We start from the raw sequence: 15,597 nt of genomic DNA, 5'->3' as shown, positions 1-15,597 counted from the left end.
TTTCCACTTACGACATTGATGACAACAATGAGGAGAAGGGGGAGGAGGAGGATGGTCTTGCATATGAGGAGGATAATGAGGATTATGCACTTTTGACAAGTCTTGACTCATGAGGCTATAGCCTACTTTATGGTTTACTTTCTTATCGGCCATAGGCTTCGTAGTTCACGACTTTGTCTCTAGATGTTTTTGATGATGTGGCAGCTAGCCACTCTGTGCCCATGTCTTGTCTACCTTGGGTCTGGACACTAGCCTGTTATGGTTCATGGATATATCATATATCATATTCTATGACCTGCTGTCATTTGATGATCGATCTGTGATTCCATCGCAAATTATTACCCGCGTCCACCTATGAATTGAGTATTGTAGCTTGTTTTAAGTCTATTGGGGTTTATCCTTCATTGCTTTCAGTCACTGTAGTTTGATTTGGTTTATACCCCCTTAATTTTAAGGTCATGTCCGTATACGGAATTTTACACGACTCTGAATCATACTTAAACATACGTCCATACACGTACGCCTATGTCGTACGGTTGCCATATGAAAAAACTATGAAAAGAGGTACGTAGCATCTTTTGTTAACTGCTGGAGAGTCCAACTGGGAAGTAGCATAGCGCAGGTGCCACAAAATAGCTTCCTCGTACTCAGACTGCATGTTAACAATCTTTTTGTAATGGAACATGCACTTGCAGACTTCGCCCATTTGAATTTAACAAGATGCTCTTCGATCAGAGCATCGCTACAGCTATTATAGATGTCAGATGGAGCGGCCACATCAAGGTTCCATGACACACAAAACCTCTTAGTATTGGCGTCCAATTTGGCTGAATAAACAACTCCCAATTGTGCAGCCAAAAGAGTAGTATTGACCATTCCAAGTGCAAGGATAGTCATCTGCTACCATCCAACAGGACGTTTATGCTTATTCACTTTGATAATCTTTACTAGGAGCCCAAGGCAGAACAAGTATGATCCGCCTTGGGCACTCACAGCTGATACCATGCATCCATATCCTCCGCAGCTACCATTTTACATGAATAACAATGATTTTACTGCGGTAAAGATGATCACAGCATTCGAAGCATCACACATCACAGAATCCATTCAGTGCTTCGATGGACTCTGAAACTCAACTCAGGGCTCTTGCCCATCCATTGTGTTCTTGAAATCCTCTAGTTGATTAGCATGTCTTAAGGTAGTTGAGAGTCCACAGGCTTGTATCAGTATTGAACCTCACTCTACTCAGAATGCATCAGTCCCTCTATGAAGTAGTCTATCTACATAGCGACTTACTGTTTTTAACCGTTACTGTTGCTGTAGAAAAGAGGGGACATCCTACAGAGAGGAACCAGTTGACCTGTTTTAACCTACGTATGGCACACATTAACTCACACAAACACAGGGCCGGAAGAAGGGGAACAGAAGGGGGGGGGCAGGGGGGGGAGGGGGGGGGGGGGGGGGAGAGACCTTTTTGAGAATGATGGCAATCTCTTCATCATAGTCAAGCCTTGAAGCAAGATGAAGGTCCTTAGCAGCATCCTCCCACTGCCCTAGCATAGCTTGAGCCTGTCCTCTCCATTTATATCCTTTCGCTGAGTCTGGATTTATCTGCAATAAAACCACATCAGCCAACAATAAGACATAGATCAGCACCAGAAGACTAAAATACAAACACATAAGTGTTCACAAAAACTACAAGAGGATCAGCACAGAGAGAAAAATGAAATGAAATGTCACCTACGTTAATGTCCGCGAAAGGCCAAAACGACGTTTAAGGCCAAAAGTTACAACCATATGAGATGTGATACAATCATCCAGGAAAAACATAAAAAGGAAAAATCCTCGATTCTAATGAACATCTACTTACCAAAAAGGGTAATGAATCTGATGTGGGCGTGGTGAGAGAGAGAAAGAGAGAGAGAGAGAGAGAGAGAGAGAGAGAGAGAGAAAGGGGGGGGGGGGGGGAGGCGGGGAGAAGAAATTATGTATAATCCGGCACACATTACATTCCCTCCACAAGTACAGAAAAAGCAAGTGTCCATACATATCTTAGCAGCTACCTTAATTGCCGCTTCGGCATCACGAATTGCAGCATTTGGCTTCTTCATCTTGACATAAACACCAGCTGAAAAATGTGTTAAAGCTAGAATGAGAAAGTTGATTAAACTATCTCCTAAAGTACTAACCCACACATCAAATAAGCAAGAAGTTAAAATTTGGAATCAGCAGCTCATTACCCCTGTTTGCATAGAGTATAGCTGAGGCCGGATTTGCAAGGATAGCCTCAGTAAAACAACTCACCGCAGTCTCAAGATCACCTGCAGAAAGTTTCTAAACCAGCTCAAGATCCACAGAATTGACGACACGAACAAAATACTAATATTGTTAAAAACTCCTACCTTCTGCCATAGCCTCCATTGCCTTCCCTTTTGCTAGTTGAGCATTGTCTCGCATTTCTTCAGTCACTTCTAAAGATGCATCTCCCATCTAGTCTTAGCACGTACACATGAACAAATCAATAAGTAACTAAGGACATTGTAGGGATTTGAATATTGAAAATCTGTTCATATGGCTCTCTCCACCTGATGAAAGCCATAGGAAAAGCTTCATAGTTTAAAAACAACCAAGGTAGTTAGGTACATAGTGTTCAGTACAAATTCGGTATGTAAGGTAAGTAGTACAGAATGGATTGAGTTTTTAGGTACGTAAAAATTCGTACATTTTTTCACAAAGCCTAAAACTGAGAGTACTTCATATATTTACTTATGCATTCACCAAGACTTCAAATAAAGACTAGAGTTGTAACCGGCCCGTAGGGCGGTAGGCGTTGGCTTTCACCCGAAATTCTTTACTTTAAGCACACACACAGAGCACTTTGCAAAGGAGACCTGTAACGGGAATTAACACTTAATCACACACACGGCTCGGAAGCTAGAATGCTCCGAGCAGACGCCGACAACCTGCAGGCCCCAAAATTGGCGCCCCTTTCGGTATTTCTTTATTTCTTAGGAGGGTAAATTACAAGGTAAGATCCTGGGAATCCTTCACGAGTATCCACCTAGATACCATTTGATTTGGCCAAATTTCGGCAGCATAACAGCCCCAAAACTTGTGCGGAACCAATTCCCCTGCTAGAACTCACTCGCACTGGCGTATACCCTCTGATTCCTGTCCAAAAATAGTAAATTCAGCACGCTGTATTTACTGGTTTTTGCCCTGTTTTCAGCCCCAAACAGTCCCCCAACTGTCCTCTGCCAGTGGGGCACGATTCCCAATGGTCCTCGCGTCTGTATGGCTGAAAAACAGTAAAATTACTGCACATACATAGCGTTGATTTTGCACCTCTATGGTGAGGTTATGTGTCACGAGGACGTGGCAGTTATTAACCATGTCACAGAGATGTGGCAACTGCTAACCTTGGTTGTTGGTTTCTTTCCAATGGGGTTTATTTTTTTTGTTTTGAGACCCTCTTTTTGAAGTAGCAAACGGTCGGACATTGTATGGCCAATGTGAACGGTACATTCACCCGCAGACGGGAAGTGGCCGGCACTGGAATTCGTATAGTAAGAGGATGTCTAGGCTCAGAGCAAGATCATATAGGTCCCCCCGTCGCACTTAGCAAGTTGGTGGATACTAGGAAGTGAACTCAATTAAGGCGTAAAGTCAAGGTGGGACTACCAACAAAAAGTATCCGACAGTTGGGCCACATTGCACTTTTGGATGCGCCCCAATGAGGATAGATGGTCAGAAGATCAGTGGGAGCCCAACGGAAGCATCTCCTAAAATTTAGGGAACTGCTATTTTGGGCCGTGAAATGTGTTCGCGTCATTACCTTCGGTATGACTAGCGGAACATTTTACAACTCTGCCGCGAAGTCAACTGGGCAACCGGTCAAGATATTTTTAAGCGGCAAACCCGAAACGGGCAAATGCTTGTAAATGCGCCAAGTGTCGAATTTTCATGCACTTTCCTCTTGCAGAAGAAGTGGCGCTGAATTTTATGCTGAGAGAGGCCTCATTTCAGTTTTTGTCACAGGTTAAGAGCTATGGAGTGCTTCCTTTCCCTCTCATGTACAGTGTGGTGCTAGGAGTGATGCCCTGCACACTACAATGCTCTCTCTCCCCTGCGTGTAGTTATGTGATGCCCCACAAGAGGGCTATTCATTTGACTGATGTACAGTTGTGTGGGTTCATGCTTTTGTGCTGAGGCAAGAGCCTCCTTGAGCAGGAACAGGGGTAGCTAGCTGCTGCTCCAAAGCAGGCATTGGTGAGGGTCATAACCTTACCATACAGGTGCAAAATCAGCGCTGTGTATGCGCTGTAATTTTACTGTTTTTCAGCCATACAGACGCGAGGACCATTGGGAATCGTGCCCCACTGGCAGAGGACAGTTGGGGGACTGTTTGGGGCTGAAAACAGGGCAAAAACCAGTAAATACAGCGTGCTGAATTTACTATTTTTGGACAGGAATCAGAGGGTATACGCCAGTGCAAGTGAGTTCTAGCAGGGGAATTGGTTCCGCGCAAGTTTTGGGGCTGTTATGCTGCCGAAATTTGGCCAAATCAAATGGTATCTAGGTGGATACACGTCAAGGATTCCCAGGACCTTACCTTGTAATTTACCCTCCTACGGAATAAAGAAATACCGAAAGGGACGCCAATTTTGGGGCCTACAGGTTGTCGGCGTCTGCTCGGAGCATTCTAGCTTCCGAGCCGTGTGTGTGATTAAGTATTAATTCCCGTTACAGGTCTCCTTTGCAAAGTGCTCTGTGTAAGTGCTTAAAGTAAAGAATTTCGGGTGAAAGCCAACGCCTACCGCCCTACGGGCTGGTTACATTATGACCCTCACCAGTGCCTGCTTTGGAGAAGCAGCTAGCTACCCCTGTTCCTGCTCAAGGAGGCTCTTGCCTCAGCACAAAAGCATGAACCCACACAACTGTACATCAGTCAAATGAATAGCCCTCTTGTGGGGCATCACATAACTGCACGCAGGGGAGAGAGAGCAGTGTGTAGTGTGCAGGGCATCACTCCTAGCACCACACTGTACATGAGAGGGAAAGGAAGCACTCCATAGCTCTTAACCTGAGACAAAAACTGAAATGAGGCCTCTCCGAGCATAAAATTCAGCGCCACTTCTTCTGCAAGAGAAAAGTGCATGAAAATTCGACACTTGGCGCATTTACAAGCATTTGCCCGTTTCGGGTTTGCCGCTTAAAAATATCTTGACCGGTTGCCCAATTGACTTCGCGGTAGAGTTGTAAAATGTTCCGCTAGTCATACCGAAGGTAATGACGCGAACACATTTCACGGCCCAAAATAGCAGTTCCCTAAATTTTAGGAGATGCTTCCGTTGGGCTCCCACTGGTCTTCTGACCATCTATCCTCATTGGGGCCGCATCCAAAAGTGCAATGTGGCCCAACTGTCGGATACTTTTTGTTGGTAGTCCCACCTTGACTTTACGCCTTAATTGAGTTCACTTCCTAGTATCCACCAACTTGCTAAGTGCGACGGGGGGACCTATATGATCTTGCTCTGAGCCTAGACATCCTCTTACCATACGAATTCCAGTGCCGGCCACTTCCCTTCTGCGGGTGAATGTACCGTTCACATTGGCCATACAATGTCCGACCGTTTGCTACTTCAAAAAGAGGGTCTCAAAACAAATAGCAGTTGCCACATCTCTGTGACATGGTTAATAACTGCCACGTCCTCGTGACAGACCCCCCTCTTGAAATCGCAAACGTCCTCGATTGCATACCATAAATACACGCCACTGATGATCTTGTGCTATTAACGCTCTTTTATCATCGCATGTATCCGCAAGAGAGGTCGTAACATACATAGATACAAATGACTTGATGAGGCCTTCATACTTTTGCGATTTAAATCTATGGTACTGAATTCATATGTACATTTGATGTACTAGCTCTATCATTACCCCTCCTTTGCACACGTTGGGTTGGGGCATAAGTAGGCTGTAACCCAAAGGCTTCAAGGTAAAGCTGCAATACATTTGGTGACTCTGACTGTCACGAGGACGTGGCAACTGCTAACCTTAGTTGTTGGTTTCTTTCCAATGATTTTTGTTTAATTTTTGAGACCCTCTTTTTGAAGTTGCAAATGGTCGGACATTGTATGGCCAATGTGAACGGCAGTTTCACCCGCAGACGGGAAGTTGGTCGGCACTGGAATCCGTATGGTAAGAGGATGTCTAGGCTCAGAGCAAGATCATACAGGTCCCCCCCGTCGCACTTAGCAAGTTGGTGGATACTAGGAAGTGAACTCAATAAAGGCATAAAGTCAAGGTGGGATCACCACCAAAAAGTATCCGACAGTTGGGCCACATTGCACTTTTGGATGCGGTCCCAATGAGGATAGATGGTCAGAAGACCAGCGGGAGCCCGACGGAAGCATCTCCTAAAAATTAGGAAACTGCTATTTTGGGCCGTGAAATGTGTTCGCGTCATTACCTTCGGTATGACCAAGTGAACATTTTAGTACTCTGTTGCAAAGTCAACTGATGCACAAGTTGAGAGATTTTTAAGCAGGAAACCCAATGCGGGGAAATTGCATGTATGAGTGCCAAGTGGCACTTTGTGGTCAATTTACCAAGTCTGGGAGAACAGAACCCGTAACTGACTTTCTGGAGCAGTTTTGGAGGCTGATAACTTGGATTTTCAGCCATTTCTCTACATTTTTGAGCTTCCCATGACTTTACCTAGGTTCTAGGAGCTCATTTTCAGCATTGGAAGGGATCAGATGCGTGTTTACAGGGCTGTTTTTCTGCGTTTTCAGCGATACGCAGGTTTTGGCAGCCATGGAAATCTTCTCCTTTTGCATCTATTTGTTCACAGATGCATTACAGGTTAAGGGCAGAAGAGGGGGTGCTCGATATATGCTGGGAGAGGCCTCATTTCAGCTTTTGTCACAGGTTAAGAGCTATGGAGTGCTTTCTTTCCCTCTCATGTACAGTGTGGTGCTAGGAGTGATGCCCTGCACACTACACACTGCTCTCTCTCTCCCCTACGTGCAGTTATGTGATGCCCCACAAGAGGGCTACTCATTTGACTGATGTACAATTGTGTGGGTTCATGCTTTTGTGCTGAGGCAAGAGCCTCCTTGAGCAGGAACAGGGGTAGCTAACTGCTACTCCAAAGCAGGCACTGGTGAGGGTCATAACCTCACCGTACAGGTGCAAAATCAACGCTGTGTATGCGGTGTAAATTCACTGTTTTTCAACCGTACGGACACCAGGATCATTGGGAATCGTGCCCCACTGGCAAAGGACAGTTAGGGGACTGTTTGGGGCTGAAAACAGGGCAAAAACCAGTAAATACAGCGTGCTGAATTTACTGTTTTTGGACAGGAATCAGAGGGTATACGACAGTGCAAGCGAATTCCAGCAGGGGAATTGGTTTCGCGCAAGTTTTGGGGCTGTTATGCTGCCGAAATTTGGCCAAATCAAATGGTATTTAGGTGGATACACGTGAAGGATTCCCAGGACCTTACCTTGTAATTTACCCTCCTAAAGAATAAAGAAATACCGAAAGGGGCGCCAATTTTGGGGCCTACAGGTTGTCGGCGTCTGCTCGGAGCATTCTAGCTTCCGAGCCGTGTGTGTATTCAAGTGTTAACTCCCGTCGCATGTTATTTTTGCAAAGTGCACTGTGTGTGTATAAAGTAAAGAATTTCGGGTGAAAGCCAACGCCTACCGCCCTACGGGCTGGTTTCACTGACAGCTCATGGGATACAGATGCTAGAATGTACTTGTATGAGAAGACCGACACCAGATTGGCCCCTAACTTAGGCGCCCCTTTCGGTATTTCTTTATTGGTTAAAAGAGGGAATAAACGCTGTGGTTCTTTCCAAGCTGCCCCGCACAACCTTGGCTGAATTTTGATTGTTCTGGCCTGATTTCGGCAGCATAACTGTATTAGAACCCTTCACGGTCAGTATTCCCACGCATTAAATGACTTTCCCGACGCATACGGGCACTTTGCAAAACCTTGCGAGAATCTGCAGCACGCTGAATTCTCTGTTTTCAGCCCCGAAAATGCGCCAGATCACCTATACAGCGGTCCCCTTGCGTCCCTGAACCTCCTGGGGGTATTAGGGTCCGTTTAGGGCCAAAACCCTAAACCTGCAAAAATACACAGCAGGCTGTAATTCACTGTTTCGGGCTCCATTTCGCGTGCCGGTCGCATCCGTAGCAAGTCCTCGAGCTCCCGCACCTGTAGGGCTACTTGCCCTTTGAATCGGACGAGATTTCTGGCGTGAACCTCTCCGAATTCACCTGTACCTGCGGGGGGATTAGCCGCAAGCTAATCCAGCACCTGTAAAAGAGGTTCTTGCCTCGGCAATCGCGCATGAACCCACACAACTGTACATTGGTCAAATGAAGAGCCCACTAGAGGGGCATAACATACTGCCAAAGGGGAGAGAGAGAGGGGAGTGCGTAGCGTGCAGGGCATCACTCCTGGCACCGCACTGTACATAAGAGGGAAAGCAAGCACTCCATAGCTCTTAACCTGTGACAAAACTGAAAATGAGGCTCTCCCCCTCCTAACTTCAGCGCCAACATGAGGCAAGTGAACCAAAAGGTGCCACTTGGCACATTTACAAGCATTTTCCCGTTTCGGGGTTGCCGCCTAAAAATCTCCCAACTGGTTGGCCAGTTGACTTCACGGCAGAGTAAGAAAACGTTCCCCTTGTCATTCCGGAGGTAATGACGCCAACACATTTTCCGGTCCGAAAATAGCAGTTCCCTAAATTTTAGGAGATGCTGCCATTGTATCTTTCTAGGTCATCCGACCCTCTTTGTACACTGCGGCCACATCCAAAACTGACATGTAGCCTCTTTAGCAAAGGATTCCACTTTGGCTAGTCAATGACCCCACTTTGGCTAACCATAGTCTTTGTCCAACCTTAGTGCTCTCTTGCCCTCAGGCCTAGACTCCCTCTGGACAGTTCCACACTAGCTATGCAATGCAGGGCAGTTAGATTTCCCGGGGGGTGTTTCCAAAAAGTGAAAGTAAATAGATAATAAGAAAGAAATCAACAAAAAAGATAGATAGTAGTCACACGCTGGTGACATACCCTCCTCTTGAAATCTCAAACGTCGTCGTTTGCATCTATGTCGTACATGCTTACAGTCAACACTGATGTATTCAACACCTGTCGACACATGTACGACACATATATGCTCATTGTCAACCCTGGTGTATTCAACACCTTGTCGACTCATGTATTGCCTGCGTGTGAACCCTGTCCCAATGACATAGTGGTAGCTTCGCACTGTGCCATTGCTTTGAGTCACTAACTTTCCAATGACAAAATGGTAGCTGCACATTTTGCCACTGTCTTATAGTACACGTTGGATCCCGTAACACTTTCGAGCATACCCAAACCGACAGTTTAAGAATGCAGTTACACATGTACTCTTCAATAGAAGCAATCACTGTATCCTTGACAAACTGACAAGAAATACTCACTTCTATAGCACTAACCAAACTTTTGGACATTCCATGAGAGCAATTGCCAAACTGACAATCTGTACAGCTCTAACATTCATGTAACAGGTATTTGATTTGAGCTCACTTTAAATACCATGTACATCATTTGTTTCAGAAGCCATTGTCACTCTCACAATCCATTTAGCTTTGAAACTCAAGGGGTCAAGGTAGGTTGCAAATCGAAGGCTTCCAGGTAAAGTGATAACACAGTTGGTGACTCTGCAAGTTCACCTTCTTCCATCCACTTAGCATCCATTGGTGGATAGTTTCTGAACTTTACCAAGTAAAGCCTAGCAACCTTGCCTTTCACTTTCCTTTCCTTGTGTGCCAAAATCTGTTCAGGGACCAAGATCTCGTCAAGTTCCTCGACTTCCGGCTGATCTTCAGCTGACATATCTTCTGGCACATCACCCACATAGGGTCTGAGAAGACTCACATGAAACGCATTGTGAATCTTCCAACTGTCAGGAAATTTCAGCCGATATGCAACATCACTGATTATGTTGCATACTTGAAAAGGCCCATAGTAACGCATGCTGAGCTTCGGAAACAGTCTTTCCTTGCCCTTCATCTTCTTTAACCTTGCCTTTTCAAAGCGTAAAAGCACCCAATCACCAAGAGAATATACCACTTCACGACGATGACGATCAACTGCTTTCTTTTGCTTTGCCTGAGTCTTTTCTAAGGCCACTTTGACCTTCTTGTACATTTCATCCATGTTCTGAACATACTTATCTGCTTCAAATATCTTGTCCTTTGTATGCAGTATGGGAGGAACTTTCTTGCCACCTTGAACTATCTCAAAGGGTGCCTTGCCAGTTGATGAATGCACTGTATTATTGTATGCATACTCCACCAATGGCAAATACTGCTTCCACTTTCCTTTATGCTCTGACACACAGCACTTCAGCAGATCTAGGACAGTAGAATTTGCCTCTTCTGACTGCCTATCTGTTTGAGGATGAAATGACGAAGAGAATTTGAGCGTGGTGCCCATACTCTCAAACAAGCCTCTCCAGAACAAACTTGTCATGCGTGGATCACGGTCGCTAACAATCGACTGTGGCATGCCATGATACTTGAAAATATTGCTCATAAACAAGCGTGCCATCTGATCTGGCTTTATCTTCTTCCTGACAGGAATAAAATGAGCCTGTTTGCTGAATCTGCAAATAATGGTCCAAATACCATCGTTTCCTGTCTGCGTTCTCGGAAGATCAAAGATAAAATCCATAGCAATACTTTCCCATGGTTTATCTGGAATAGGTAGTGGTTGCAATAACCCTGGTGCCTTTTGCCTGTCAAACTTGATCTTTTGGCATATTAGGCATTCTCGCACAAAGGCATCCACATCCCTTCTCAATGTAGGCCAATAGAAGAATGTCTCAACCGCCTTAACTGTAGCATCGATACCACGATGCCCTGCATACGGTGGGACATGACTCTCTTCCATGACTTTGCGTCGCAATGGCTTTGTGACACAATCTGCCATGCATCATCATGAACCCGTCTTTAAGAAGATAGTGTTCATGACGTTGTCCATCCATTAGCTGCTCGAAGACCCTTGCAAAAGCTTCATCATTTGCGTATTGTTCTCTCATATCATCAAGTTCATGATGATTAGGAATCGACACAGCTGAAATTTGTGGCTTCCTTGACAAGGCATCAACCACAACATTCTTCTTGCCTTCCACATGCACAATCTGAAAATGAAACATGGACAAGATATTTGCCCATCGCATATGCTTCTCAGATAACTTTGTTTGTGTCAAGAAGTATCGCAAGGTCTAATGGTCCGTTTGGACAACAAAGTCTGCACCTAGCAGGTAGTGTTCCCAACTTAAGAGCGCATGAATCACAGCCAGTAACTCTTTCTCATAGACCTGCATGGTCATCTCTGGCCCTTGAAAAATTCTGCTCTCATAGGCTACTACCCTGCCATCTTGCATTAGCACAGCACCAATGCTACTACCGCAGGCATCACACTGGACCACAAATGACTTCCTAAGATTTGGCAACACAATGACTGGATCTGAAGTCATCTTTTCCTTTAAGAGATTAAAAGCTGAAATCTCTTTCTATGTCCATCTAAAGGTGACTGCCTTCTTTTAAAGAGCATGTAAAGGTGAAGCAATCTCAGCGAAATTTCAGATAAACCTTCTGTAATAGGAGCATAATCCCAAGAAACTTCGGACATCATGCACCGTCTTCAAATCTGGCCATGACTTGATCGCTTCAACTTTTGCAGGATCCATTCTAACACCATCTTTTGAGACAATGTGTCCCAAAAAGTGGATCTCTTCCAGAAAAAATTCACTTTTCTTTGCATTGATGAGCAACCTATGACTGCGTAGCTCTTCGAATACAACCGCCAAGTGATGCCTATGCTCCTCTTCATTCTTTGAGTAGACTATAATGTCATCAAAGAATGTACCAACAAACTGCTGGTGTGGACGGAAAATTCTGTCCATCATCCTATTGAACGTAGCAGGAGCATTTGTGAGACCAAAGGGCATCACTAAAAATTCGTAAAGGCCAAACGTTGTTCTAAAAGCAGTCTTGTGCACATCCTCTGATCTAATGCGGATCTGATGGTACCCACTCTTTAGATCTATCCTGCTAAACATAGCTGCTACTTCTAATTTGTCCATAATATCATCAATTCTCGGTATAGGGAACCTATTATTGATGGTATTCTTGTTCAGTGCACGGTAGTCGATGCACATACGCCATGAGCCATCCTTTTTCTGCACCAACACTGAAGAACAGAATGGAGATGAACTGGGCTGAATCAGCCCCTTTCCTAACAACTCCTGTACTTGGCCCATTATCTCTTTCTGCTGAGCCGCACTAACCCTGTACGGAGGCTTATTTGGTGGGCTACTGCCTGGCACCAAATCTATCGCATGGTCCTCGGGTCTCTCTGGCGGTAATTGAGACGGTAATGAATCGGAAAAGCAGTCACTATACTGTTGTAAAAACATTGACCTTTCTTTATCTAGCACAGATAAATTTGATTCATCACAATCTAACACTTCACGTGCAAAAACCAAGTAGGCAGAAAGATGCTTTTTCATTACAGAAGTAATAGCAGAAGCTGATACAGTAGGAATAGACTCCCCTTTAAGCTTTACATCCAGAATGTGAGTCTTTCCCCTGCTCTGTACAGTGATCTTTTTGTTGTAGGCATCCAGGATTCCCTGTACACGAAACAACCAAGGAATACCTAACAACACATCACATCCGTCCAGTGGCATGATGTAAAATTCTTCAGCATCTACATAGGATTGGATATGTAGACGCAACTTTCCAATGATGGGCGTCACAGCCTCTATATGGCCAGGACATGCCAAACCTGCCTCTGCTGTATACCCCATCTCTTCAGGTCTGATTCCCAACTTTGAAGCCAATTCTCGGGAAATGAAGTTGGCTTTGGCACCTGGATCAAAGAAGATAAGCATTGTTTGATCCCTGACCTTTCCCCATGCTCTGCAAAGCTCACTTGCATCTGAATTTGGCTTTGTCGCCCACCATATCTGGCACTAGACCAGCCATGGGCTTCTTTCCTTTCTTGTCTTCCTTGTCATCAGAATCAGCTGGCCTTTTCTTTGTAGGACAGTTGTAAGCAATGTGGCCAGGCTGCTCACATATAAAGCATTTGTTCTCTGTCCTCAGGACCTTCTTTTGCTCTTCTGATTTGCGAGGAAAACGTCTTTTCCATTTCTTTGCTGGTCCTTTTTCTGATTCAGCCGTAGCTTTGTCTTTCCCTGCGTTGGCTGACTCCTGAGTCCCTTTAGCAGCCTCATTAGGAACGTGTTTCTTAGCTGAATTTTTCTTGCCTGATCCTGCCTTGATGCCAGTGTTAAATTCACAATCTTCTCCCTTGAGCAAACCATTGCCAGTGTTTGCTACCTCGATGAGCTGCATCAAAGTAGTGACTTTTGTCTTCGTGCAGTATTTTCTCAATCCTTTAGGTAGGCCACAACAGTATTTTTCAATCTGTTCTGTCAATGGCACAAACCTATAGGAAGTTACTGGAAGTAGAGCTTTCCAAAACTTCCGATTGTAATCATCCAGATTTCTGCAAGTGGCAACATTTAGCTGGTGCCATTCTGTCATGACATCTGCTTCAAAGTCATCAGATAACCATGCTGCTGCAAAAATCTGCTTGAAGTAAATCCATGTGGACGGAGCTTGCCCTTGAAGCAATAAAGTTGTCCACCATTGTCCCGCATTCCCTGTCAAAAAAGTGGCTGCCTTGCGGACCTTTGAAGCCTCTGTAAAGTTTCCCCCTGCATAGGCCTTGTCAAACTGCTGGAGGAATCAGAGAGCCTTCTTCCTGTCATCAAACCCTGTAAAGGTCGTGAAAGACACACCTTTGCCACCTTCTCTGTACGGAGTTGGCCTCTCCAGCGACGTCAAATTGTCATATGGAAGTGACTGAAACATGGGAACACTATTAGGGTTCATCTGTGTTCCTTGGCCACTATTAACTTGACCTGGAAATGCCATATTTGGCTGCTGATTTGTAATTCCAGCCATACCAAAATTTGCCTGTGGCATCCCAAATTGGCCCTGAGTGCTCTGAAACCCTGATTGCATACCCATGACGCTGTACATGGGGTTAGGCATCATCGTTTGAGCACCCCCAAACACTGTTCCTGGTGTGTAAAACTGATTTCCAAGTGTATGACCAGCCATGCTCTGGAATACCGATCCACCTCCAAAACAGCCAGGGTGTACTGAAGGTGGTGGGAAGACCTGTTGCATAGCCTGTAGGTTGCTTCCCTGCCCATTAGAACCAGCTATAGGCTGCTGAGAGGTGGCGGGCTGAACTGATACAGCCTGAAAGACTGGTATCTCAGCCACCTATTCTTGCATCTTAAGCAAAGGTTGTGGAGACTGCATGTTCTCCGTCAAGTGTACAGGTGTTTCCATTGACTGTGCGGTATGAATCACCTGTGCTCGAGCCTTAACAGGCTTTTGAATATGATCCAGTGACCCAACTTGCGGAGACGGAACAGGAGGTTGCAGAAAGGCTAAAAACCTCGGGTTCTGCATTACTTATGTGAACATAGCCACAGCAGTAGCCAACTGGGTCCTGAATATATCGTCATCTGTCTGTGGTGGTCTTGAGGACTCACCCACTTCATGTGTCTGTTGACCCTGTGAAGAGGAAACCTCTTCAGTCACATCATCTCGTCTGTCACCCATAATTGCAATTCCCTGTGTCTGGTCTATGATCCCCTGTGTCTTCAAGCCTAAACTGACCAAGGCTCACTTCTATGGGAAAAAGTGATTTAATCCCGTCGATGGAACCATGAAACCGGCCTGTTCAATCCAAAAAGGGCGGTAGACTTTACTTTAAACCTTGATTTAGCTTTCACCCATTATTAGTCGTCTATTATACCTGCGCTATAATGACACAAGAGAGGGGAATGGGATACAGATGCTAGAATGCACCTGTATGAGTAGACCGACACCAGATTGGTCCCTAACTTAGGCGCCTCTTTCGGTATTTCTTTATTGTTCAAAAGAGGAAATAAACGTTGTGGTTCCCTACAAGATGCCCCGCACAACCTTGGCTGAATTTTGACTGTTCTGGCCTGATTTCGATAACATAACTGTATTAGAACCCTTCACAGTCAGTATTCCCACGCATTAAATGACTTTCCCGACGCATACGGGCACTTTGCAAAACCTGGCGAGAATCTGCAGCACGCTGAATTCTCTGTTTTCAGCCCCGAAAATGCGCCAGATCACCTGTACAGCGGTCCCCTTGCGTCCCCGAACCTCCTGGGGGTATTAGGGTCCGTTTAGGGCCAAAACCCTAAACCTGCAAAAATACACAGCAGGCTGTAATTCACTGTTTCGGGCTCCGTTTCACGAGCCGGTCGCATCCGTAGCAAGTCCTCGAGCTCCCGCACCTGTAGGGCTACTTGCCCTTTGAATCGGACAAGATTTCTGGCGTGAAACCTCTCCGAATTCACCTGTACCTGCGGGGGGATGAGCCGCTAGCTAATCCAGTACCTGTGCAAGAGGCTCTTGCCTCGGCAATCGCGCATGAACCCACACAACTGTAC

At 45.4% G+C, this 15,597-nt stretch overlaps 1 protein-coding gene across 1 annotated transcript in view; it reads right to left on the bottom strand.

Annotated features, from left to right (window-relative positions):
- The window catches only part of HIP1 (HSP70-interacting protein 1), a 68,436-nt gene that overhangs the window by 24,132 nt on the left and 28,707 nt on the right, over window positions 1-15,597 (bottom strand). The window contains exons 4-7 of the mRNA XM_086515916.1: window positions 2,403-2,490; window positions 2,241-2,321; window positions 2,064-2,128; window positions 1,471-1,611 (exon numbers count right to left, since the gene is read on the bottom strand). Of these exons, the coding sequence (XP_086372042.1) occupies window positions 1,471-1,611; window positions 2,064-2,128; window positions 2,241-2,321; window positions 2,403-2,490 (375 nt within the window). The remainder of the gene's footprint in view (window positions 1-1,470; window positions 1,612-2,063; window positions 2,129-2,240; window positions 2,322-2,402; window positions 2,491-15,597) is intronic.

This window comes from Adiantum capillus-veneris, chromosome 7 (genome assembly GCF_014529385.1).
Source record: "Adiantum capillus-veneris isolate H3 chromosome 7, ASM1452938v2, whole genome shotgun sequence".
NCBI classification, from domain to species: Eukaryota; Viridiplantae; Streptophyta; class Polypodiopsida; order Polypodiales; family Pteridaceae; genus Adiantum; species Adiantum capillus-veneris.
This window is presented reverse-complemented; position numbering and strand designations above follow the sequence as displayed.